Genomic DNA, 24,461 nt, shown 5'->3' on the forward strand with positions numbered 1-24,461 from the left:
TACGGTGCTCTGCTGCTTACCCGCAGGTCGCGGGTGCGATTCTGGCCACGGCGGTTGCATTTTCGTGAAAGCAAAACGGTTCAGGGCCACGTGCTCTCGATTTCCAGGCTCGTTAAAGAATTTCCGGGGCTCTCCCCCACGGTGTCTCTCATTATCGACGTAAAACCTAAAATAATAATGATGTCTCTCCAGTTTTCGTACATATGACGCTAACCGAAAGGCTATCAAAGCAAGTCTTGAGCGGCTAGAGAGATAGATGCGCTTAAAGGAAAGCCGCTTCGAAAAAAAATGGGAACACTGATTGATTCAAAAACAAAATATAAAACGCTTCGCATTTCAATACGCCTGCACATGTGGAACTCAATACGGCAAGCTACGCAAGTGCAATCGCGACCAGAATGGCGGATTTATAGTGCCTGCGAGACGCGGCACAGGTTTTTTTTTACACGTATTTTCAGCAACAACTGTCAGTGTCAAGACCCACTTAAGCAAGATTCATTCCTGAATCCATGCAAGACAGAGCGTTGGTTTTTTTTGTGGAAGCCGTAAGCTTAAAATACGGGGCTTAGCAACAAGCCGGAACATCGTTCTCAAGGATTCTGGGCCGTTGCGAATCTCTTGACGACACCGCTTGCAAATGGAAATGATGCGTTCGAAGGGGATCATGATTTGGAGCTTGTGGCTGCTCTGTCCCATAGTGCTTGCTGATGATTCCGAGTTACATCCATGTTTTTCCATAATTTTTGGTAAGTACAGCCAGTTCTCTGTTGAAGTAGAACAAAAGATAAATAAACGAAGCGTTTGAATCTCGCAGGACTGATGCCACAGTTGATTGATGTGTGGGGTTTAACGTCCCTAAACCACCATATCATTATGAGAAACGCGGTAGTAGAGGGCTCCGCAAATTTTCACCACCTGGCGTTTTTTAACGTGCACCCAAATCTGAGCACACGGGCTTGCTGCATTTCCGCCTCCATCGGAAAGACAGCCACTACCGCCGGGATTCAACCCCGCGACCTGCGGGTCAGCAGTCAAGTGCCTTTGCCACTAGACCACCACGGTGAGGCTAATACCACAGATTGAACGAGAAGTTAACCTTCAAGTCTTAAACAAGCTAGTATCGTTCCCTCAAGTCTTAAACAAGCTAGTATTGTTTATGTCCTCTATAAATGTGAACTGCTGAATAATTTGAACGAAAAGTTAATCCTAAAGTCTGAAACAAGGTATTAATGTTTGGGGCCTCCAGAAATGCAAACTGCTGCATAATTTATTGCGATGGGTGGTAAAATGTAGAGTGCTAAAATAATCAATGAAACAGTCGAATACGCTTGAGCTTCGCCTTGAAGGGCAGAACGTGATAGCGTAATCTCCGTTCACGTGTTCTCCTCAATCACTAGTATAGCTTCGGTTGCTAGACGACCTCTCAACCAAGGGGAAATGAAAGTAGCGTTGGTGCACTTGACTTTGACTGTTTCAAAGTGTCCTGTGACACTTACTGCAAGTACAGTTTCGATGTGCCCAGAATGCGATAGTTATCTCTTTCGCGTATGGGCGAAATAACCACTAGACGTCTAGTAGGCAATGCATTTATTAGCACAGGTACGTGCTTGCTGTTACTGATAATGATGACTCATTACGCCTGCGAGCTTTAGAGTTGGTGGACATTTAATCCAACAAATCCTTGCGCAATTTACGTGCTTTAAAGCCTCGGGTTATTTCATGCTACTGGCACGCATGCATTAGGCACACTCGTCGGGGTACATGAAATTCTTGTAGGTGTTCTTTCTTGCAGCAGTTTAAGCCATCTGCATTTATATGTGATACATCAACTACTTGACAGCAAAAGGCCTGGTTTCAATCACCAATGTATCGAAAGATCTTTAAATATTTGTTCACATCTCTAAAGAGCATCTTGCTAGGAAGCGCGGCCACTATTACAAAGAACACACAACACAAGCGCTTAACTTCAACTAAACGTTTATTGCAAACGTCAGAGTTTATAAAGGGGGTAAAAAGAGAAAAAAAGAATAAAAAAATGGTAGACAACAAAAAGCACACGTGCCAGTCCCGTACATTACTATCCGTTATTGTCTATCCCCCCATCCAAAAAACATAGTTCTTTCCGCGTGAGCGAGATCGGGACAGAGATTTATTAGCCCGTTTGATAGTAGAAGCGGCTGAAATGACACGCGATGATTTTGATTTTGTTAGTGCACCCTTTATCTCGCTCACGCGGAAAGAGCTATGTTTTTGGATGGGGTGATAGATAATAACGGATAGTAATGTACGGGACTGGCACGTGTGCTTTTTGTTGTCTACCAGTTTTTATTCTTTTTTCTCTTTTCCCCTCCTTTATAAACTCTGACGTTTGCAATAAACGTTTAGTCGAAGTTAAGCGCTTGTGTTGTGCGTTCTTTGTAATAGTGGCTGCGCTTCCTAGCAAGAGGGATCCTCACCAACTGGTCTGATACAATTGTTTATTGTTCTAAAGAGCATTCGCTCACAGAGTGTGCTGATTTTGTGTTGACACCCAACGGCATCAACACCAACACTCTAAACATAAAAGGAGCTGTTAAACGCTATTCCATGAATACCTATGCCAAGTAGTCGGACAATAGGACTAGTGTCAGTGTTGCAAATAAGAAGTCATCATGGCTAGTTAAAGAAATAACGTGAACCTTGAATTAAACTTCAAGAAGTTGGAGAATGAGCGTAAAGATTTGCAGTGACACCATAGGGCGCATTCAACAGAAACGTGAAGTATGGCTTCTGAAATTTTTGCGAGCACAGATTCGAAACGAGACTTGATATTTTACTCTTTTTAGTGTAATCTAGCTATGAGTAACACTGACCTCTTTTTTTGTTTTCTACATGTGTAGCATGTTTATATTATTTATTTATTTAAACGTACTGCGGACAAATATTTCGGTCCTGGCAGGAGAGGAAACAGAGACATGAAGTGAATTGTAACAGCCCCAATAAAAAGCCTACATTCGTAATTTGAACGAATTTTTTACGGACCAAAAGCTTCATGCTTCCATAAAAAAACTTATTTTGCGAAGCGTGTCTGTGCAATCATTTGCGGTGTGCATCTGCCAATAGTAATGTGTAAATAGTCATGATTATCTACTTGCGAAAGTGCACTATCATGAAAGATACAGCTAGAAGTGATGGGAGCTTACTTCCTCATAACGATTAAGAGAACTGCTCTCTCAGAATTCAGCACCAACTACTCCACTCATAAATGGCCATAAGAGCAGTGTGTAGTACATACTAATCTTTTTTGAAGCATATTTTGAGACAAATTACAGTCATCTGCATAAATTTGAATTCTTACTTCCTGGAACATGACATCGACCAAGTCATTTACAGAGATTATAAGTAACAATCAAACCTGGAGACATTACTGGGTCCACTTGTATATTATGAAGTAGATAACTTTTGCTTCTATGCTTTCGAATGTACCGGATGTCGAATGAGGTGACGAAGGGACGCAAGCCAATTTGAGCTGTTCCGACGCGGTAGAGCTCAGAGAAAAACGGCGCGGTGAGACAATTGCGCTTCTCAGCCAAAGGTAAGCACACTTTTTGTCCAGTCGTTTCAAGTAGGAAGCATTATCCTAATCAGAACAGCTGTAGGACGGAACTAAAGAAGTTTGCATTTCTTTTCTAGTAAACATAATTTTTTCTTTCGGAATAGTGCGTTTTCTGCGGTGTAATAACCTAGAGAAACTTTATATCATTTTTCCTAACCGATTGATTCTATAGCTGATGGGAAGACAGAAATGTTTTCTATGCTATCAAGCGGGCACTTTCATTTGCTTCACTAAAACACACCATGTGGTTTATGTTTGTTGAATAGAGGTAAAGGCTTTATATACATAATGCTTCAGCAAGAAAACGTTCGTCTGACCAGTCTGAAGTTTCAGGAATCGGCACTCCGGAATATTCGTTAGCAGATAGAATGAAATATGAAAGAAAATGCTGCGACAATTTCATTTCTAAATGGCGTTGAGTATGAGCTAAGGCTTTGTGACGACCAAATTGGGCTTCGCTTTTCTGTCTGTGCCCAGAATGACAGAATGTTTTTGTCGATTCAGCGTATTCGAACCTTCAGTGTAACGTTTGCTCCTTGTTTATGCATTTTCACTGCAGTACTTATTCATTTGCTAGGTGCATCACAAAGTGTCGCATAAATGGAGAAGATCTGGTGAAGCGGACACGCAAGCAAATGTACTACGAACCCGGCTCTCTTAGGATCGCTTCACAGAAAAGGCTTGCACCAACCTGACAAAATCAAGAAGCCCTGCTGTTGCGAGCAGTCCTACGGAAGACTGAACATCAGAAGAGTGGCTTGCTGGGCGCTACGCGTCTTCAACTAGCGAAGTAATGCTCTAAGCCGCATAAAGCACGTCGGAATTTTTTAGCTGCCCTAAAACGTGGGCAATTCTTCAAATTGCCAAATGAAATTGCTCTAAATACCGACTATGGAGAAAAATCTTCAATATAAACTTGCTAGACCAGAGATAATTTTTTTTCAATCTGCGGTAACATAACTGCGCTTATTAACACGAGCACCGAAATTACCTAACAACTAGCCGAAAGCACGTTTTATGCCTCAAGATTCTATTCAATGCAGCCACATATTCACGGGAAGATGCACGAAGACGCTTTCAAAGAAGTAGCTGAGATGAGCATGACTTTGACCACGACGTTCAGGATAGGACCATGAACAGTAGCGCTGGGCCTACAACGGGACGACTTCTCGACACTCCCAACCTTCTGCAAGGTCTTTCTTTAATCGGCACCACACTGATCATCGCAGAATGTAGATGTTCATTTGCCTTCCTCTTACCACACCTACCTACCAGTGGCTAGGCGGAAGGACCTTCTGTTTCGTGCCGCCCACCTCACCCATCTCATGAACGCAGTTTTTCGCTTCGTTTGAGAGAATGTGCTTGGCAACCAGGTGTGGAAGCCACCCACTGCGTCCGTAGCCATCAGTGCCACTCTGCTTTTCTCCTTCTTTCTCCTTTCTATCTTTATTTGCCATTTCCCTTTCTCCTGCAATCTCTTCAGCGTTCTCTAATAAAAGGACAAAATACCAGTGGCCACATAACATACATACATGGTGTTTGACTCCACTTAAAGAAAGCGGAAGAGATGTACAGATATAATGTTTTCTTTCCGGCTGGCAACCATTTAGGCAGTGTTTACGCGGCTGTGGAGAGGAAGATCGATGGTGAGGAGCAGGGCAAGGGCATTGGACGGGCCAGGCACAGAGTCAAAGAGGTAACATGCGCCTTTGGGGATGTGCACGAAATCCCACTGAGCTGTGGAAAATGTTGCATCGGAAAAACCGGGCGTTGTGTAAATATTGGAATAATAGATCGCTTAGCTTCGCTAAAGGAACAACCATGCTATAACCTTTCTTCCCATTGCAGAAAATGTGGCTGCTTGCCCTTTTCAGTGGTACAACAGTAAAATCTAAATTCAGGAACAGGTTAAGGCGTGAAATCGAAGAGCCGTATTTTACCAACAAAGCCGGTGATGCGTGTGTCGCGTAACCTTCGCTGTTGTTAAGTACTACTGAGTTAGCTTTCCTAAAAGGACGACAATAAAACAATATTTGTTTCCTAATCATTTTTTCGATAACTGTTCAAGTAACCACGCAAATACACACACACGAAGTATAGGAAGATACAGGATACAACTGCTTGCCCAGGATCGCGTGCAGTCTCTGTCTGCTTCCTTACAATATATATATATATATATATATATATATATATATATATATATATATATATATATATATATATATATATATATATATATATATATATATATATATATATATATATATATATATATATATATATATATATATATATATATATATATATATATTGTCGCGGTGCAGCGCGAACCAAGGGCAGATGAACGCTGACAGAGCGACTCTCAGCAGCCAAACAGCAAGACTGCCTTCTTTTTCTTCAATCAGCCAGAGCTCCACTACCTGGTGTCCGCCAAATCCCCTTATTGTCGTTTTGGTCCACCAGTACACACGCGTCATTTGCCCCCCCTCCCCCCCCCCCTCTTAATGAGCATCGCCCCGATGCTAAACCAGTAGTGCAGTTTTTTTTCTGTTCTTTAAGAAGTGTCTTGCGCAGTCACTACCTTTCATAAGGCTTCATGCGCACAACGTGAACTAGTTCAGGACGGTGCTGGCGAAGCCTCGTACTATATGAACTGTCGGGGACGACCTCGTAGGTAGCATCACTCAGTCGTCGCAGTACTAGATATGGCCCAAAGTATCTCCTCAGGAGCTTTTCAGAGAGTCCTCGTTTCCGTATGGGCGTCCAAACCCATACTCTGTCGCCGGTCTCGTAAGCGACTGTTCTGCGGCGAGAATTGTAGCGGCTCGCGTCGTACTCTTGTTGTTGCTGGATTCGCAGGCGTGCTAGTTGCCTTGCTTCTTCCGCTCGTTCTGTAAACATCTCGGCGTCCGGTTCGATGTCGTGCCATTCGTGCGCTAGCATCGCATCTAACATGGTTCGTACTTCCCTTCCGTGAATTAGGCTGAACGGGGTCATCTGGGTTGTTTCTTGCTTGGCAGTGTTGTATGCAAACGTGATATATGGCAAGATTTCGTCCCAATTTTTGTGTTCGACGTCTACGTACATTGAAAGCATGTCTTCAATTGTTTTGTTCAGACGCTCTGTAAGCCCGCTCGTTTGCGGGTGGTAGGCGGTGGTCTTGCGATGGGTTGTTCCACTCAGCATGAGGACTTGTTCCAAAAGAGCTGCCGTAAATGCGGTTCCTCTGTCTGTGATTACGACGCTTGGTGCACCATGCCGCAGGACAACGTTCTCGATGAAAAATTGTGCCACCTCCGCTGCTGTACCTCTCTGGATAGCCTTTGTCTCAGCATAACGAGTAAGGTAATCAGTCGCGACAATAACCCAGCGGTTCCCAGCAGTAGAAGTAGGAAGTGGGCCCAAAATATCCATGCAAAGCTGGTCGAATGGTGTTCTTGGGACCTGCACGGGCTGCAGAAGGCCAGCTGGTTTAGTCGGTGGTGACTTCCGTCGCTGGCAGTCGAGGCAAGTACGAACATGGTGTTTTACGGCTACGGTCAGTCTTGGCCAGAAGTAGGGCTGCCGTACTCTGGCCAACGTTCTTGCGTAACCTAAGTGGCCTGAAGTCACCTCGTTGTGGCATGCTTCGAGTACTTCGGAGCGAAGGGCTGCTGGGATGACGAGCAAATACGCAGATCCTGTCGAAGAGAAGTTTCTTTTGTATAGCACTCCGCTCCGTAAGCAAATGATGACAGCGCTTTTACGAAAACAGTTGGTGCCTTCTGAGATCTTCCCTCCAGGTAATTAATTAAGGCAAGTAACTCAGGGTCGCCACGTTGTTGCTGTGCAATAGCGGTTGAGTCAAGCACACCGAGAAATGCTGTTTCCTCCTCATCGGATAGAGTTGCCGATTCAATGGGTGAGCGGGATAGACAGTCGGCGTCCATGTGGCGCTTTCCTGACTTGTGTACGACAGTCATGTCGTACTCCTGCAGCCTGAGACTCCAACGCGCTAATCTCCCGGTAGGATCTTTAAGATTTGTCAACCAACACAGTGAGTGGTGGTCGCTGATGACTTTGAAAGGGTGGCCGTATAAATACGGGCGAAATTTTGTGACCGCCCATACCACGGCGAGGCATACCTTCTCAGTCGTGGAGTAATTAGTCTCGGCGCGTGTTAGTGTTCGGCTTGCATAGGCGATTACTCTTTCTGTGTCCTCTTGCAGCTGCACAAGCACAGCTCCCAAACCAATATTGCTGGCATCCGTGTGTAGCATCGCTGGGGCTTTCTCATCAAAGTGGGCAAGCACTGGAGGCGTCTGTAGTCGCTGGCGGAGGTTCTTAAAAGCAGCTTCCTCTTCGTTGCTCCATTGGAAAGCAACGTCTTCTCTCGTGAGGCGGGTCAACGGTGATGCGATGCGTGCGAAGTTCGCGATGAATCGCCTATAATACGCACATAGTCCGAGGAATCGTCGGACAGCCTTCTTATCAGTCGGCACGGGGAACTATGCAACAGCTGCGATCTTTTCAGGATCAGGATGAACGCCTGCGTGACTGACAACGTGGCCAAGAAATTGCAGCTCTTCATAGCAAAAGTGGCATTTTTCAGGCTTCAACGTCAAGCCCGCAGACCGTATGGCTTGTAAAACTGCCTCAAGTCTTTTAAGGTGCTGGTCAAATGTTGCGGCAAAAACTACGACATCATCAAGGTATACCAAGCAGGTTTTCCACTTCAACCCAGAAAGTACGGGATCCATAAGTCTTTGAAAAGTAGCAGGCGCTGAACATAAACCAAAGGGCAAGACTTTAAATTCATATAAGCCATCTGGTGTCACAAAAGCAGTCTTCTCGCGGTCTCTTGGGTCTACCTCGATTTGCCAATACCCACTCCTCAAGTCCATCGATGAAAAGTAACGAACATGTCGAAGTCTGTCGAGAGAGTCATCTATACGAGGAAGTGGATACACATCTCTCTTTGTCACCTGATTGAGTTTTCGGTAATCTACACAGAAGCGCAGGCTGCCATCTTTTTTTTAACGAGGACTACAGGTGACGCCCAGGGGCTTTTTGAGGGCTGAATGACGTCATCTTCTAGCATTTTGTCGACTTGCTCTTGTATCACTTCGCGTTCCCTTGCAGCCACGCGATAGGGGTTTTGGTGAATTGGTCTCGCAATGCCCTCGGTAATTATACGATGCTTGGTTAGAGGTGTGCGGCCAACTCTTGATGTTGTCGAAAAGCAGTCTTTGAATTCGGCCAGTAGTTCAAAAAGCCTCTTTCTCTCGTTCTTAAGCAAAGTAGTGCTAACGTCAAGAACTGGTGTCGAATCAAGTTTTGGCGCCTCGTCGACTACTGCCAAGCAGCCTTCTGCGTCTGTGATATCGTCGAAGTAAGCGACGGCCATGTCTTTTGGAAGGTGCCGGCGCTCATCACTAAAATTTGTCAGAAGCAAGTGCGTGCGTCCAGTGGCGACACTGACGATACCTCTTGCGACGGAAATGCCGTGTGCGAAGAGGAGCGAGGTTATTCGGTCTGCTACTCCTTCGCCGTCAAACTGGACAGCGGCTGCCACAGAAACAAGCGTGCATGACCGAGGAGGGAGAACCACATCGTCATCAGTTAGACGCAATTGGTTTGGTCGCGCTTGTGTACAATCAGGTGTGCCCGAACTGTTGCGGAATGTAATCAAACTGTCTGGGATATTGAAGACGGCGCCGTACTCTCGTAAGAAGTCCATACCAATAATTAGATTCTTGCAGCATGCGGCGAGAACGACGAACGACGCAACAAAAGGAGAACCTTCTATGTCAATTCTCGCTGTGCATCTCCCAGAGGGCATCAATAACTGACCACCTGCCGTCCTTATTTTTAGGGCCTGTCCACGGTGTCTTCACTTTCTTGAGGCACATGGCGAGATCCTGACTGATGATAGAAAGGCGGCACCGGTGTCGACTAAGGCTGTTACTTTCTGGCCGTCAAGAAAAACACTCAGGTCAGCGGTCACAATGTCGTTGCTCTCACGTCTTGTCGGATTTAAAGCCTCGTGTAATGGGGGCTTTTCGTCGTCATCTTCGTGGCCTGCAACCTTACCCCCGGAGGTCGCCGCCCTCAGTTTCCCCGTCGCGGGCTGGGCGACCTTCATGCGTTAAGGTCCGAGGAGGTACGTCGGTGTGACGAAGGTGAATGAGCGGGAGAAGGAGAGCGGGATTGACGTCCCAAACCTGGCTGGCGGGTAGGTATTGCCTCCTCGTCAGAAGTACGGTATTCGTAAAAGTGAGAACGGGCTCCATGGAAAGAGGTGTCCTCCCGGCGTGGTGTGTATTCTTCGTTCGCACGTCGATCGTCAGACCATGTTCGAAGCGGGCGGAACGAATCATTGCGGTGCCAGCAATGACGGGCAATATGACCTGCACCTCCGCAGTTAAAGCATAGTGGACGTCGATCGATTGTGCGCCATGCGTCTGTTCTTCGGAGCGGTGGACGTCTGAGCCTCCCTTCTTGCGACGATGTCCATGGTGCTGCTGTGGACGCCTGGTGGTACGTCGGTTGGCTTGGCGGTCGGCTCAGGGTCTGCTCTTGCCGCGGTGACCAAGGGGCGGTCGGCACTGGGTGATATGGCGGCGATGTACCAGATGGTGAACGTCGCAGAGCATCGGCATAGCTCATGGGGCGGTGCTCGTCACCAGGACCAGCGGTAGAAAAGGCATGGTGGATTTCGTCGCGTACCAGTTCAGCGACGGACGCAACGGGGGTTTGAGCAACTGGATTCCGGAACTTTTGAAGTTCTTCGCGAACTATCTCCCTAATGAGGTCTCGCAGGGAGCTTTGATCCTCAGGTATGGCGGCAGCATTGATTGGGGCGCTGCTAGACATTCGATGATACTGCCTGCATCGTTGATGGAGCGCCCGCTCGATAGCCGTAGCCTCCTTGATAAAGTCAACTACGGTACTTGGAGGGTGGCGCAGTAGCCTGGCGAAAAGTTGCTCCTTAACGCCGCGCATGAGGTAGCTCAACTTCCTATCTTCAATCAAGTTTGGGTCAGCTCGACGAAAAAGACGAGTCATATCTTCAGCAAACATAGTAACGCTTTCGTTGGGTTTTTGAACCCGTAGCTCCAACAGCTGCTGCGCACGGTCGCGTCGATCGATATTGGTGAACGTATCGACAAGCTGTTGTCGGAAGTCGCCCCAAGTTAACAGACCGGCTTCTCTGTTCTCATACGAAATTTTCGCACCGCCGTCAAGGTAGAAATAGGCGCGCGAGAGCTTTTCTTGTTCAGACCACAGATTAATCTTGGCGACACGCTCGTAGTGCTCAAGCCAGTCGTCCACGTTCTCATGGGCGCCGCCACTAAAGTGATAGGGAACCAGCGGTTAAAAGATGGTTACCTGTGAAGGCTGTGTTGGCGGGGGGCCTTGGGGTGCCGGTTGCGGACTGGCGTTGGCCATTTGGAGAGGTAGTCGGCACTTGCGAGGTTCTGTAAAAGGCGTGAACTCTGGAGCGAGGCCTATCAGCCGCCGACTGAACTGGTGCACGGGAGTTGCAATGGGTGACAATGCGTCCGAGCTAGATGAACGGCTCCCAGTGGGAGTATGGAGCATTAGGTAGGGTTGCGTTTCAGCACTTCCACCAGTGTCGCGGTGCAGCGCGAACCAAGGGCAGATGAAAGTTGACAGAGCGACTCTCAGCAGCCAAACAGCAAGATTGCCTTCTTTTTCTTCAATCAGCCAGAGCTCCACTACCTGGTGTCCGCCAAATCCCCTTATTGTCGTTTTGGTCCACCAGTACACACGCGTCACAGCTTTCCTAAAAGGACGACAATAAAACAATATTTGTTTCCTAATCATTTTTTCGATAACTGTTCATGCAACCACGCAAATACACACACACGAAATATAGGAAGATACAGGATACAACTGCTTGCCCAGGATCGCGTGCAGTGTCTGTCTGCTTCCTTACAATATATACATGTTTATATATATATATATATATATATATATATATATATATATATAAGGGAGAGAAGTGAGAAGTGTATACCTAAGAACTCGTATTTCCGTGTTTTAACACAATATAAATGAGATAAAACAGACAGTAATGCCAAGGAATGTACAGGGGAAGTTATTAGAACCAATGGAATGTAAATAAGAAGAAAGAAGAAAGAAAAGTGGATGAAAAAATTACCAGCTGTGAGCAGGAATCGAACCCACGACCTTCGAATAACGCGTTCGATGCTCTAACCACTGAGCTATCACAGCGGCCGTCCCTCTATCCACTTTTTGGGGTTTATATGTGAATTTAGAAGTAGGAGTGACAGTCAGCGCCATCTATAAGCCAAACAACGAGTGTGAAAACACTCTTATTTGCATGTTTGGCGTCACGTAGCACGTGAACTTATTATGAGCGGGCAGCTGATTAATTGTCCCTCTTATACAACCTAACACACCAAGTCTGCCAGTACGAGACCCTCGTTCAATGAAAAAAGGGAGAGAAGTGTATACCTAAGGACTCGTATTTCCGTGTTTTAACACAATATTAATGAGATATAACAGACAGTAATGCCAAGGAATGTACAGGGGAAGTTATTAGAACCAGTGGAATGTAAATAAGAAGAAAGAAGAAAGAAAAGTGGATGAAAAAATTACCAGCTGTGAGCAGGAATCGAACCCACGACCTTCGAATAACGCGTTGGATGCTCTAACCACTGAGCTATCACAGCGGCCGTCCCTCTATCAACTTTTTGGGGTTTATATGTGAATTTAGAAGTAGGAGTGACAGTCAGCGCCATCTATAAGCCAAACATTGAGTGTGAAAACACTCTTATTCGCATGTTTGGCGTCACGTAGCACGTGAACTTATTATGAGCGGGCAGCTGATTAATTGTCCCTCTTATACAACCTAACACACCAAGTCTGCCAGTACGAGACCCTCGTTCAATGAAATAAGGGAGAGAAGTGTATACCTAAGGACTCGTATTTCCGTGTTTTAACACAATATTAATGAGATATAACAGACAGTAATGCCAAGGAATGTACAGGGGAAGTTAATAGAACCAATGGAATGTAAATAAGAAGAAAGAAGAAAGAAAAGTGGATGAAAAAATTACCAGCTGTGAGCAGGAATCGAACCCACGACCTTCGAATAACGCGTTCGATGCTCTAACCACTGAGCTATCACAGCGGCCGTCCCTCTATCCACTTTTTGGGGTTTATATGTGAATTTAGAAGTAGGAGTGACAGTCAGCGCCATCTATAAGCCAAACAACGAGTGTGAAAACACTCTTATTCGCATGTTTGGCGTCACGTAGCACGTGAACTTATTATTAGCGGGCAGCTGATTAATTGTCCCTCTTATACAACCTAACACACCAAGTCTGCCAGTACGAGACCCTCGTTCAATGAAATAAGGGAGAGAAGTGTATACCTAAGGACTCGTATTTCCGTGTTTTAACACAATATTAATGAGATATAACAGACAGTAATGCCAAGGAATGTACAGGGGAAGTTATTAGAACCAATGGAATGTAAATAAGAAGAAAGAAGAAAGAAAAGTGGATGAAAAAATTACCAGCTGTGAGCAGGAATCGAACCCACGACCTTCGAATAACGCGTTCGATGCTCTAACCACTGAGCTATCACAGCGGCCGTCCCTCTATCCACTTTTTGGGGTTTATATGTGAATTTAGAAGTAGGAGTGACAGTCAGCGCCATCTATAAGCCAAACAACGAGTGTGAAAACACTCTTATTCGCATGTTTGGCGTCACGTAGCACGTAAACTTATTATGAGCGGGCAGCTGATTAATTGTCCCTCTTATACAACCTAACACACCAAGTCTGCCAGTACGAGACCCTCGTTCAATGAAATAAGGGAGAGAAGTGTATACCTAAGGACTCGTATTTCCGTGTTTTAACACAATATTAATGAGATATAACACACAGTAATGCCAAGGAATGTACAGGGAAAGTTATTAGAACCAATGGAATGTAAATAAGAAAAAAGAAGAAAGAAAAGTGGATGAAAATTTACCAGCTGTGAGCAGGAATCGAACCCACGACCTTCGAATAACGCGTTCGATGCTCTAACCACTGAGCTATCACAGCGGCCGTCCCTCTATCCACTTTTTGGGGTTTATATGTGAATTTAGAAGTAGGAGTGACAGTCAGCGCCATCTATAAGCCAAACAACGAGTGTGAAAACACTCTTATTCGCATGTTTGGCGTCACGTAGCACGTGAACTTATTATGAGCGGGCAGCTGATTAATTGTCCCTCTTATACAACCTAACACACCAAGTCTGCCAGTACGAGACCCTCGTTCAATGAAATAAGGGAGAGAAGTGTATACCTAAGGACTCGTATTTCCGTGTTTTAACACAATAATAATGAGATATAACAGACAGTAATGCCAAGGAATGTACAGGGGAAGTTAATAGAACCAATGGAATGTAAATAGGAAGAAAGAAGAAAGAAAAGTGGATGAAACAATTACCAGCTGTGAGCAGGAATCGAACCCACGACCTTCGAATAACGCGTTCGATGCTCTAACCACTGAGCTATCACAGCGGCCGTCCCTCTATCCACTTTTTGGGGTTTATATGTGAATTTAGAAGTAGGAGTGACAGTCAGCGCCATCTAAGAGCCAAACAACGAGTGTGAAAACACTCTTATTCGCATGTTTGGCGTCACGTAGCACGTGAACTTATTATGAGCGGGCAGCTGATTAATTGTCCCTCTTATACAACCTAACACACCAAGTCTGCCAGTACGAGACCCTCGTTCAATGAAATAAGGGAGAGAAGTGTATACCTAAGGACTCGTATTTCCGTGTTTTAACACAATATTAATGAGGTATAACAGACAGTAATGCCAAGGAATGTACAGGGGAAGTTAATAGAACCAATGGAATGTAAATAAGAAGGAAGAAGAAAGAAAAGTGGATGAAACAATTACCAGCTGTGAGCAGGAATCGAACCCACGACCTTCGAATAACGCGTTCGATGCTCTAACCACTGAGCTATCACAGCGGCCATCCCTCTATCCACTTTTTGGGGTTTATATGTGAATTTAGAAGTAGGAGTGACAGTCAGCGCCATCTATGGGCCAAACAACGAGTGTGAAAACACTCTTATTCGCATGTTTGGCGTCACGTAGCACGTGAACTCATTATGAGCGGGCAGCTGATTAATTGTCCCTCTTATACAACCTAACACACCAAGTCTGCCAGTACGAGACCCTCGTTCAATGAAATAAGGGAGAGAAGTGTATACCTAAGGACTCGTATTTCCGTGTTTTAACACAATATTAATGAGATATAAAAGACAGTAATGCCAAGGAATGTACAGGGAAAGTTATTAGAACCAATGGAATGTAAATAGGAAGAAAGAAGAAAGAAAAGTGGATGAAACAATTACCAGCTGTGAGCAGGAATCGAACCCACGACCTTCGAATAACGCGTTCGATGCTCTAACCACTGAGCTATCACAGCGGCCATCCCTCTATCCACTTTTTGGGGTTTATATGTGAATTTAGAAGTAGGAGTGACAGTCAGCGCCATCTATGGGCCAAACAACGAGTGTGAAAACACTCTTATTCGCATGTTTGGCGTCACGTAGCACGTGAACTTATTATGAGCGGGCAGCTGATTAATTGTCCCTCTTATACAACCTAACACACCAAGTCTGCCAGTACGAGACCCTCGTTCAATGAAATAAGGGAGAGAAGTGTATACCTAAGGACTCGTATTTCCGTCTTTTAACACAATATTAATGAGATATAAAAGACAGTAATGCCAAGGAATGTACAGTGGAAGTTATTAGAACCAATGGAATGTAAATAAGAAGAAAGAAGAAAGAAAAGTGGATGAAAAAATTACCAGCTGTGAGCAGGAATCGAACCCACGACCTTCGAATAACGCGTTCGATGCTCTAACCACTGAGCTATCACAGCGGCCGTCCCTCTATCCACTTTTTGGGGTTTATATGTGAATTTAGAAGTAGGAGTGACAGTCAGCGCCATCTAAGAGCCAAACAACGAGTGTGAAAACACTCTTATTCGCATGTTTGGCGTCACGTAGCACGTGAACTTATTATGAGCGGGCAGCTGATTAATTGTCCCTCTTAAACAACCTAACACACCTAGTCTGCCAGTACGAGACCTTCGTTCAATGAAATAAGGGAGAGAAGTGTATACCTAAGGACTCGTATTTCCGTGTTTTAACACAATATTAATGAGATATAACAGACAGTAATGCCAAGGAATGTACAGGGGAAGTTATTAGAACCAATGGAATGTAAATAAGAAGAAAGAAGAAAGAAAAGTGGATGAAAAAATTACCAGCTGTGAGCAGGAATCGAACCCACGACCTTCGAATAACGCGTTCGATGCTCTAACCACTGAGCTATCACAGCGGCCGTCCCTCAATCCACTTTTTGGGGTTTATATGTGAATTTAGAAGTAGGAGTGACAGTCAGCGCCATCTATAAGCCAAACAACGAGTGTGAAAACACTCTTATTCGCATGTTTGGCGTCACGTAGCACGTGAACTTATTATGAGCGGGCAGCTGATTAATTGTCCCTCTTATACAACCTAACACACCAAGTCTGCCAGTACGAGACCCTCGTTCAATGAAATAACGCAGAGAAGTGTATACCTAAGAACTCGTATTTCCGTGTTTTAACACAATATTAATGAGATATAACAGACAGTAATGCCAAGGAATGTACAGGGGAAGTTATTAGAACCAATGGAATGTAAATAAGAAGAAAGAAGAAAGAAAAGTGGATGAAAAATTACCAGCTGTGAGCAGGAATCGAACCCACGACCTTCGAATAACGCGTTCGATGCTCTAACCACTGAGCTATCACAGCGGCCGTCCCTCTATCCACTTTTTGGGGTTTATATGTGAATTTAGAAGTAGGAGTGACAGTCAGCGCCATCTATAAGCCAAACAACGAGTGTGAAAACACTCTTATTTGCATGTTTGGCGTCACGTAGCACGTGAACTTATTATGAGCGGGCAGCTGATTAATTGTCCCTCTTATACAACCTAACACACCAAGTCTGCCAGTACGAGACCCTCGTTCAATGAAATAAGGGAGAGAAGTGTATACCTAAGGACTCGTATTTCCGTGTTTTAACACAATATAATGAGATATAACAGACAGTAATGCCAAGGAATGTACAGGGGAAGGTATTAGAACCAATGAAATGTAAATAAGAAGAAAGAAGAAAGAAAAGTGGATGAAAAAATTACCAGCTGTGAGCAGGAACCGAACCCACGACCTTCGAATAACGCGTTCGATGCTCTAACCACTGAGCTATCACAGCGGCCGTCCCTCTATCCACTTTTTGGGGTTTAGATGTGAATTTAGAAGTAGGAGTGACAGTCAGCGCCATCTATAAGCCAAACAACGAGTGTGAAAACACTCTTATTCGCATGTTTGGCGTCACGTAGCACGTATATATATATATATATATATATATATATATATATATATATATATATATATATATATATATGTATATATATATATATATATATATATATATATATATATATATATATATATATATATATATATATATATATATATATATATATATATGTCTGTTGCAATAAACTTTCAGTTGGTGGCGTGCGCTGTGTATATGTTGCTTACCTTCAGTGTTTCTTAGCTAAGATTGCTGAAGTAGCGTCTCTTCGTTTTTTCCTCCCCTTTTGTCAAATAATTAGGGGCATAGGGTTAATAGTGTTCCTACTAACAATTCATGCAAGTAGCTCTAAAGCTTCTAAAATCTTTTGCAGCATAAAGTGACAAAAATAGTTCACGAAACGCAGCTAAATTGTGAAAAAATTGGGATATGAAACATTAGCATCATGTCTTTACAGTTAATTCTGTTGTTATTGCAACCAATTTAGGACATCAGTGACAAAATCTCAAGCTGTAATTGAGGAATATACATAATTATCTTTTCATATAATAAAAGTAGGTGAATATAAAAAGATAAAAGTTGAAGTACTTCCTTCGAAAAAGTATCGCGACTTTCAATATTACGTGAAAAAGTGGCATTTAGTAATATTAAACGCGAAGCAATAGCATTCCCCCAGGTTCAGCGGTGAAGCCGATACAAGAAATGGATTGACTGCCGTTCTCTTGCCCCACCGCGATGGTCTAGTGGCTAAGGTACTCGGCTGCTGATCCGCAGGTCTCGGGTTCAAATCCCGGCTGTGGCGGCTGCATTTCCTATGGAGGCGGAAATGTTGTAGGCCCGTGGCCTCAGATTTGGGTGCACGTTAAAAAACCCCAGGTGGTCGAAATTTCCGGAGCCCTCCACTATGGCGTTTCTCATAATCATAGGATGGTTTTGGAACGTTAAACCTCACATATCAATCAATCAATCAATCAATCAATCAATCAATCAATCAAATCATGCCATTCTCTTCTGAGGCATGCGGAATAAGGGAGCGTCATTCTATCTGCGATCAACCGACTTTGTTGTGTGGGTGTGCGGCCCGAGCTTGAGGTATACCACGCATGACACAAATACATTATTGAGCGTGGAAGGACTACAACTGTGTCACCATGGTTTAGAACAGTGACGTGTTTCAGATCGTATGCTTGTGCTCATCAATGCTTCAATTTTGTTTTCTTCTTTGACTTTGGTTGCACTTTGATACGTCAAAATAATACCTAGACGCTACGTTTTTCACTATATCCACTATTACTTTTTTACATTCAGAACTTTATTCTCCTAATTTGACATAACCACTTAACTTCAGTAAATTTATTTTAAGTGATTTACCTTACCTAATGAGTGACCGAAACGATGTCCTTAATGAACTTAATGTGCTTGCGGTACAGGGAAATAAATTAAGAAATTATCAAGCTAATATCGGATTTTCTTGATTTCGAAAGAATTCGGGGACCTTTTTTGAACCACCTTAATATTTTCTGCTACTATCGTGGCCTTTGATTCTTCTGCTGCTGGAATACCAGTGTAATACATCCGTAATCTGCAGTTGAAACTCCCTTAAAAACAAGCTCCAACTGACGCTTTCTGTGGCGCAGGTAGCAGAATGGAGGAATGTGGGGAGCGCCTTGGTTTCACTTATAAATTGGGATATAACAACCAACATGTAAGTATGCCCTTTCGCTCACCTTCTACGTGATTTCAAGCAGTGTAAATGACAAAAATAAACCTTTAATTGCATGCAGAGTACCCAAGTAATTTGCACTGAGTGGCTCAGAACGCACTAGCAATGAGGCAGCTGCTGATGACTAAGAAAAAAAGCTAGGTGAGAGCAGCTATCACCAAAAGAAGTCTTTTTCTTATAACTATGCATTATAGCGCATAAAGAACATGCATACCTAGTACACGAGTGAACAAAAAAGTCTATGTTCAGAGGAAAAGGCATTGATTTAGATGGGAAAGAGCGCATTCGGCTGCGCGACAGATTTTTTCACATTAACATATGACGATAAAACACGCAGGATAACCTCGCAACTAGAGAAAAAAAAACACGGCGAGCGCTGGCTGTGCAAGGCTAGAATCAACACAAAGGTCTCTTTGGCTTCTTGTTTAGGATTGGTAAACGAAGAATACAAAAAAGGACGAGGACATAAAAAACAGGTTTCACTGAACCGCACACTGACGTATAACCGTATTCTATTTGAAAACAAGCATCCACACAAAATACACGTTACACATTATGTTTACGCCATCTTAACGAAATTCTTTTATGGCGTAACTAATCTATTACTTAGACAGTAATTGTAGGTTTGGAAACACATGCATGACCTAATCGGTCGATCAGGTCCATCTCAGTGATCTCGCTGTTTAAGTGATTCTCACTTCAACTACCAACCGAAAACTCATTGTGAAGAGGATCGCAATGGGTTATAACAAGACATGATCATTATACATAATATAATGCCTTGGTTTCGGTGGCGTTCATTTGAGGGAACACCTCAAGAAATGAACAGGCAGAGCACGGATCCACCCGATGATGATGATGCTGATGACACACGGTGACGATGAGGGCAGAAAGACAAACAGATGATGGTGATTTTGACCATGCAGGGGTGAGGAAGAAATAAATACTATATGCCCACACTAATTTCATCCCCCTCTCTCCTGGAAGTGGAAATCATGGCTGCAGTAGGTCAAAGTGACGAGGAAGGTCGTGCGAAGGGGGAAGAGTTTCATGCGAGAAACGTGGACAATCTTGGTGCTGCAGTAACGGCGATCTGTTGATGCGGCAAGTGATCTCACATGTTTATTGAGAAGCAAAGTCTGTTCCGAAACTATGTATGGCCCGATGAAGCGCAGTTGAAATTTGTCACAGAGACCAGGGGAGCGAATAGGTGTCAAAAGCAGCACCTCGTCACCAGGTCAAAAAGATACAACACAATGGGATGCGTCCAAAAGTATCTTCTACTTTTCCTCTTTCACTTCAAAGTTCATGAGAGCCTTATGACGAAACTGGGCCAGTCGGGAAGTATATTCTTCTCTAGAGAAAGAGAGAAAAAGCTTTATCCATGCAGGCTGAATGGATAGCCCTTCTTGGTTGGAGCCCTTAGTTCAGGGCTCCATAGAATTGCGCCAAACCACGCGCCAGCTGATTCAGCCGACGCTGCCCATTCGGCTCCGAGCTGGTCAGCACAGTCTTTCACGAGGAGTGTGTTAAGGAACAAGCCGGTAGTCTTGTGGTTGTGCACAGTTCTAGGTGCAGTATTACACCGTGGGCTTCGCTCCTCTATAAGGGCAGTAGAAGAGATATTGTGCGGGGTGGAAGAGATGAATGATATAGAAACAGGGTATTGAATCAATCTGAAGCTATCGCCAGACAAGCACGTCCTCTTGTTTGAGTTATTTGAGTGGTGGTAAGTCCATACGATTTTGTCGGCAATACTCTAGCGTGCTGGGTAACAATTCGTTTGCTGCATCGTCTAGTTTCAACAGCTCTTCCGATGGCGTCTGGTTTGTAACCTCTCTAGCTACCGCATTGGCGCGTTCATTGCGACGGGAGAGGCGTGTACAGATCTCCAAATGACCCGCACCCTGTGTAACAAAGTGGGATGTACAGATATCAGAATATGGTGGGTGTAGGGTGTGACGATTCCTTTCGCAGTATTCCAACAGGCAGTTTGTGAATCAGCAACAACAGTGATTGGTTTGTCCGGCGCTGGTATTTGTCAAGCCTGTATGATATCAAAGATGACAGCAGCCTCATCTGCTGTACTAGTGCCTATGGTTTTAAGCGTAGCCAATACCGTCATAGAAACAGTATTGTGCACTACAACAAGACAAAAGGCCTGTTTCTGTGGGTATAGAGCCGCATTAGTGCACAATACTGACATCAATTAACATTGCTTTTAAAAGGCAAGAAAGAAGTAAAAAAACAAATACCTGGAATACCTGTATTTTATCGTGGGACAAAAAGAAAAAAAATTCATTGAATATTCCCCGGCCCCATACCACAAGTATTCGATCATTCCAGTAAGTATAGGTGGCATGATGGTAGATAAAAATGGTGGACGAGACGGTGTTGAGGTGCGCATCTCAGGCAGCAAAGCTCGTCAGGCCCTTTAGTTTTGCTGCAGACCACACTTTCTCTTGCTAAAGAGACGCATAGATGTTTGAATGAAAACAAATCAGCACTTATCAGTACTCTGAAAACGAAATGCGTCGCAGATTTATCACCGTGTGCCAGGTTCGGAGAACAGCTGCGAGGGTAGAATGACCAAATAATGGACTTAAGTGAAAAATATATATATTGTTAGCATCATCACTCGTTCTATCTTTTCATCTGTACATACTCATCATCACCACTACAGTTTAGGTTGTGGGGCACATACTCGAGACAATAAAGAAGAATCTTGAGGGTACTGGACGCCATCTTACAATTGGTGGAGAGTGCTGCCCGGTTCCTGCGTCCTCTCGCGCTCTCGGACAACCGCAGCGTCTTCTAGAGCACATCCCTGGAGCTCCGTTCAGGCCGCCGCTTAAACGACCACGGTTCAGTAATGTCGCAAGCCGACCAGCCCAGCGCAGCAGCTGCGCCACCGCTCCCACCGCCAAGAAACCCTTTTCAACTGGTCACCAGCCCTCAAAAGGATCCTCCGCTGTTCGCAGGGCTTCTGGGTGAGGACGTGGAAGACTGGCTCGACGAGTATGACCACGTGAGTGCAATCAACAACTAGGATGAGCCTGCGAAACTCACCCACATTGCATTCTACTTGAGTAGCGTCGCAAAAACGTGCTTTTTGAACCACGCTAGAGATTTTTTGACGTGGCCCGCCTTTACGTGCCAGCTCCGCCAGATTTTCGCCAACCCTTAAGTGCGCTCAGATATCGCCAAGAAACGGCTTGGTGGACGCGTTCAACGCCCTGGCGAGTCTTACACTTCTTACATTGAAGATGTACTCGCCCTTTGCTGCCGCATCGACAACCTGATGGCGGAAAACGACCGTGTGCGCCACCTGCTAAAAGGCATTGCGACTGTCGCTTTTAACGCGCTCGTGGTGCAGAATACCCAGACCGTAGCCGGTGTTGTAGGTGCCTGTCAGCGCCTCGAGGAGCTTCAAACCACTCAGGTGCAACCTTATATGCCTGATCTCAGCTCGAGTCATGACACAACAGAACTGTGTGCATTGATCCGCTCTATCATCCGCGAGGAACTTCTTGCGCAGGCTTCACCTCGCCACCTTGATATTTGAACGACGCTACCTGCTACTAGTTTACGCGACGTCGTGAGGGAGGAACTGGTCTTGATCACAGGCACACCAGTTCTGAGCTCACATCCCGTGCCCATGCCAAGTTATGCTCACGTTGCTGCAATGACGCCTGCGCCCCACCAAAGCCTGGCCTCGATGACTGTCTTACCTGTTCTGAGTTCATATCCTGTGGCCATGCCAACTTACGCTCAGGTTGCTGCTAGGACATCTGCACCCCAGCACAGCCCAATGCAGCTACCAGCGCCCGAATGTGCATGGTTCGCTCAACTCGCTCGCACCGCAACCATCTTCCCAGCCTGACAACACCTGGCGTCCTACATGACCGACTTGGTTTTATTGCGGCATCTGTGGTCGTAATTCAAGGTTTTGCCGACGCCGTCAACAAGACGAAACACGAAGCTACGGTGACTATGAACGGGACGACTTCTACCCAACTGAACCACCCTATCACCGACTGTATGAGAACAGCACACACCGGTCGCCGTCTCCGCAGAACTTTGCTTCAGTTGGCAGTTTCCGCTTCTCACGTCGCCGCTCACCTTCAACGATGCGGCGTTCCTCCTCTCCCCTTCGACCTTCTACTTCGATTCCCGACCGCCAACTGGAAAACTAAACAGTGCAGCTTCGGGAGGGAAAGCTGCATCTTTCTAACTGCGTCAAACTCCTCCAGACCGCCCATCATATGTTTTATTGGTGTATGTTGAAGGTATACAGACATAGGTACTAGACGACACAGGCGCATCACTTTCCGTTATTGTGCAGACTTTTGTGTCCGCTTGAAAAAAGTTAGGAAGCCATACGGTGGCCCTCCCCTTCGTTGCGCAGATGGAGTCCCTATTCAGCCTTCAGGTGTTTGTACAGTCTGTGTTTTCATAAATGGTGTCCTTCACCACATTCGTTTTCTTGTACTTCCTTTGTGCACTCACACAGTAATTTTAGGATGGGACTTCCTTTCTTCGGCGTCAGCTTTCATATCGTGTCGTCAGCGAGTAATTAATATGTCAGCTACTGAGAGTTCATCTGATGTCGATCCATACAGCTTCCGTTTAGTTGCTGCCGCGGATTGTTTCATTTCGCCAGGAGATGAACGAATTCTCACGATCGCTTCGGATACTATTTAAAACGGTGACGTGTTGATTGCTTCATCAGTTCGCTCCAAACCTGCGGGGCTTAGCATTGCACCCGGCCTTGTGCGGTTAAACGACGGTAAGGCATTGGTCACCGCCTTGAACCCAACTTCTTCACCAGTGATGCTGCCCCAGGGCACTGCTATGAGGTGCTTCGCTGACAGCGAGCCTTTATCGCTGATTCCTCTTCACGCAGAAACACCACCTTTGTCTTCTAAAACCGATACCAAGGCAACCACTGCTGCTTTAAATGCTACTATAAGCCCTCACCTCACTGCTGAGCAAAAGAGAGACCTTTTAGACCTTTTCCAAAAGCAAAGCATTTCATTCGACGTACATTCCAAAGTTTCGGGCCGCACCTCTGTTGCAGAGCACAGCATCGAAACTGAAGGCAGCTTCATTGTGCGCCGCCGCCCATACCGTCTGTCTTCGGCGGAACGGCAAATGATTGAGGAAAACGTCGCCTACAGGCTCAAACGGGATCATATTCGACCTTCATCTAGCTCTTGGTCGTCTCCTGTGGTGTTGGTCCGGAAAAACGATGGCTGTGTCCGCTTTTGTGTTGATTACAGAGTGCTCAATAAGATAACGAAAAAAGATGTATATCCCTTGCCACGCATAGATGATGCCCTGGACTCCCTACAAGGCGCAAAATATTTATCGAGCCTTGATCTTCGATGCGGGTATTGGCAAATACCTATGCGCGAAGCAGACAAGGAGAAAACAGCGTTTGCAACGCCTGACGGGCTTTACGAGTTCAATGTCATGCCTTTTGGCTTATGCGACGCTCCAGCAACACTCGAGTGCATGATAGATACTGGCTTACGTGTCTGAAGTAGAAAACCTGCTTATGCTATTTTGACGACATCGTAATTTACTCTACTTTTCCTCAGCACCTTAAGCGTTTGGACGAAGTTCTTACGTGCATTTCGAACGCTGGGCTTCGGCTCAATACAAAGAAGTGTCACTTCGCCAGCAGGAGCATCAAAGTTTTGGGTCACCTTGTCAGCAAAGATGGC

At 45.1% G+C, this 24,461-nt stretch overlaps 1 protein-coding gene across 1 annotated transcript in view; it reads left to right on the forward strand.

Annotated features, from left to right (window-relative positions):
- Positions 1–674: 674 nt before the first annotated feature.
- Positions 675–24,461, forward strand: part of LOC142814042 (uncharacterized) — a 93,345-nt gene continuing 69,558 nt past the window's right edge. Inside the window, exons 1-2 of the mRNA XM_075891985.1 lie at positions 675–746; positions 18,647–18,714. Coding sequence (XP_075748100.1) covers positions 18,655–18,714 — 60 coding nt within the window. The 5' untranslated portion in view covers positions 675–746; positions 18,647–18,654. The remainder of the gene's footprint in view (positions 747–18,646; positions 18,715–24,461) is intronic.

Source organism: Rhipicephalus microplus, chromosome 4, assembly GCF_043290135.1.
Source record: "Rhipicephalus microplus isolate Deutch F79 chromosome 4, USDA_Rmic, whole genome shotgun sequence".
Classification (NCBI taxonomy): Eukaryota; Metazoa; Arthropoda; class Arachnida; order Ixodida; family Ixodidae; genus Rhipicephalus; species Rhipicephalus microplus.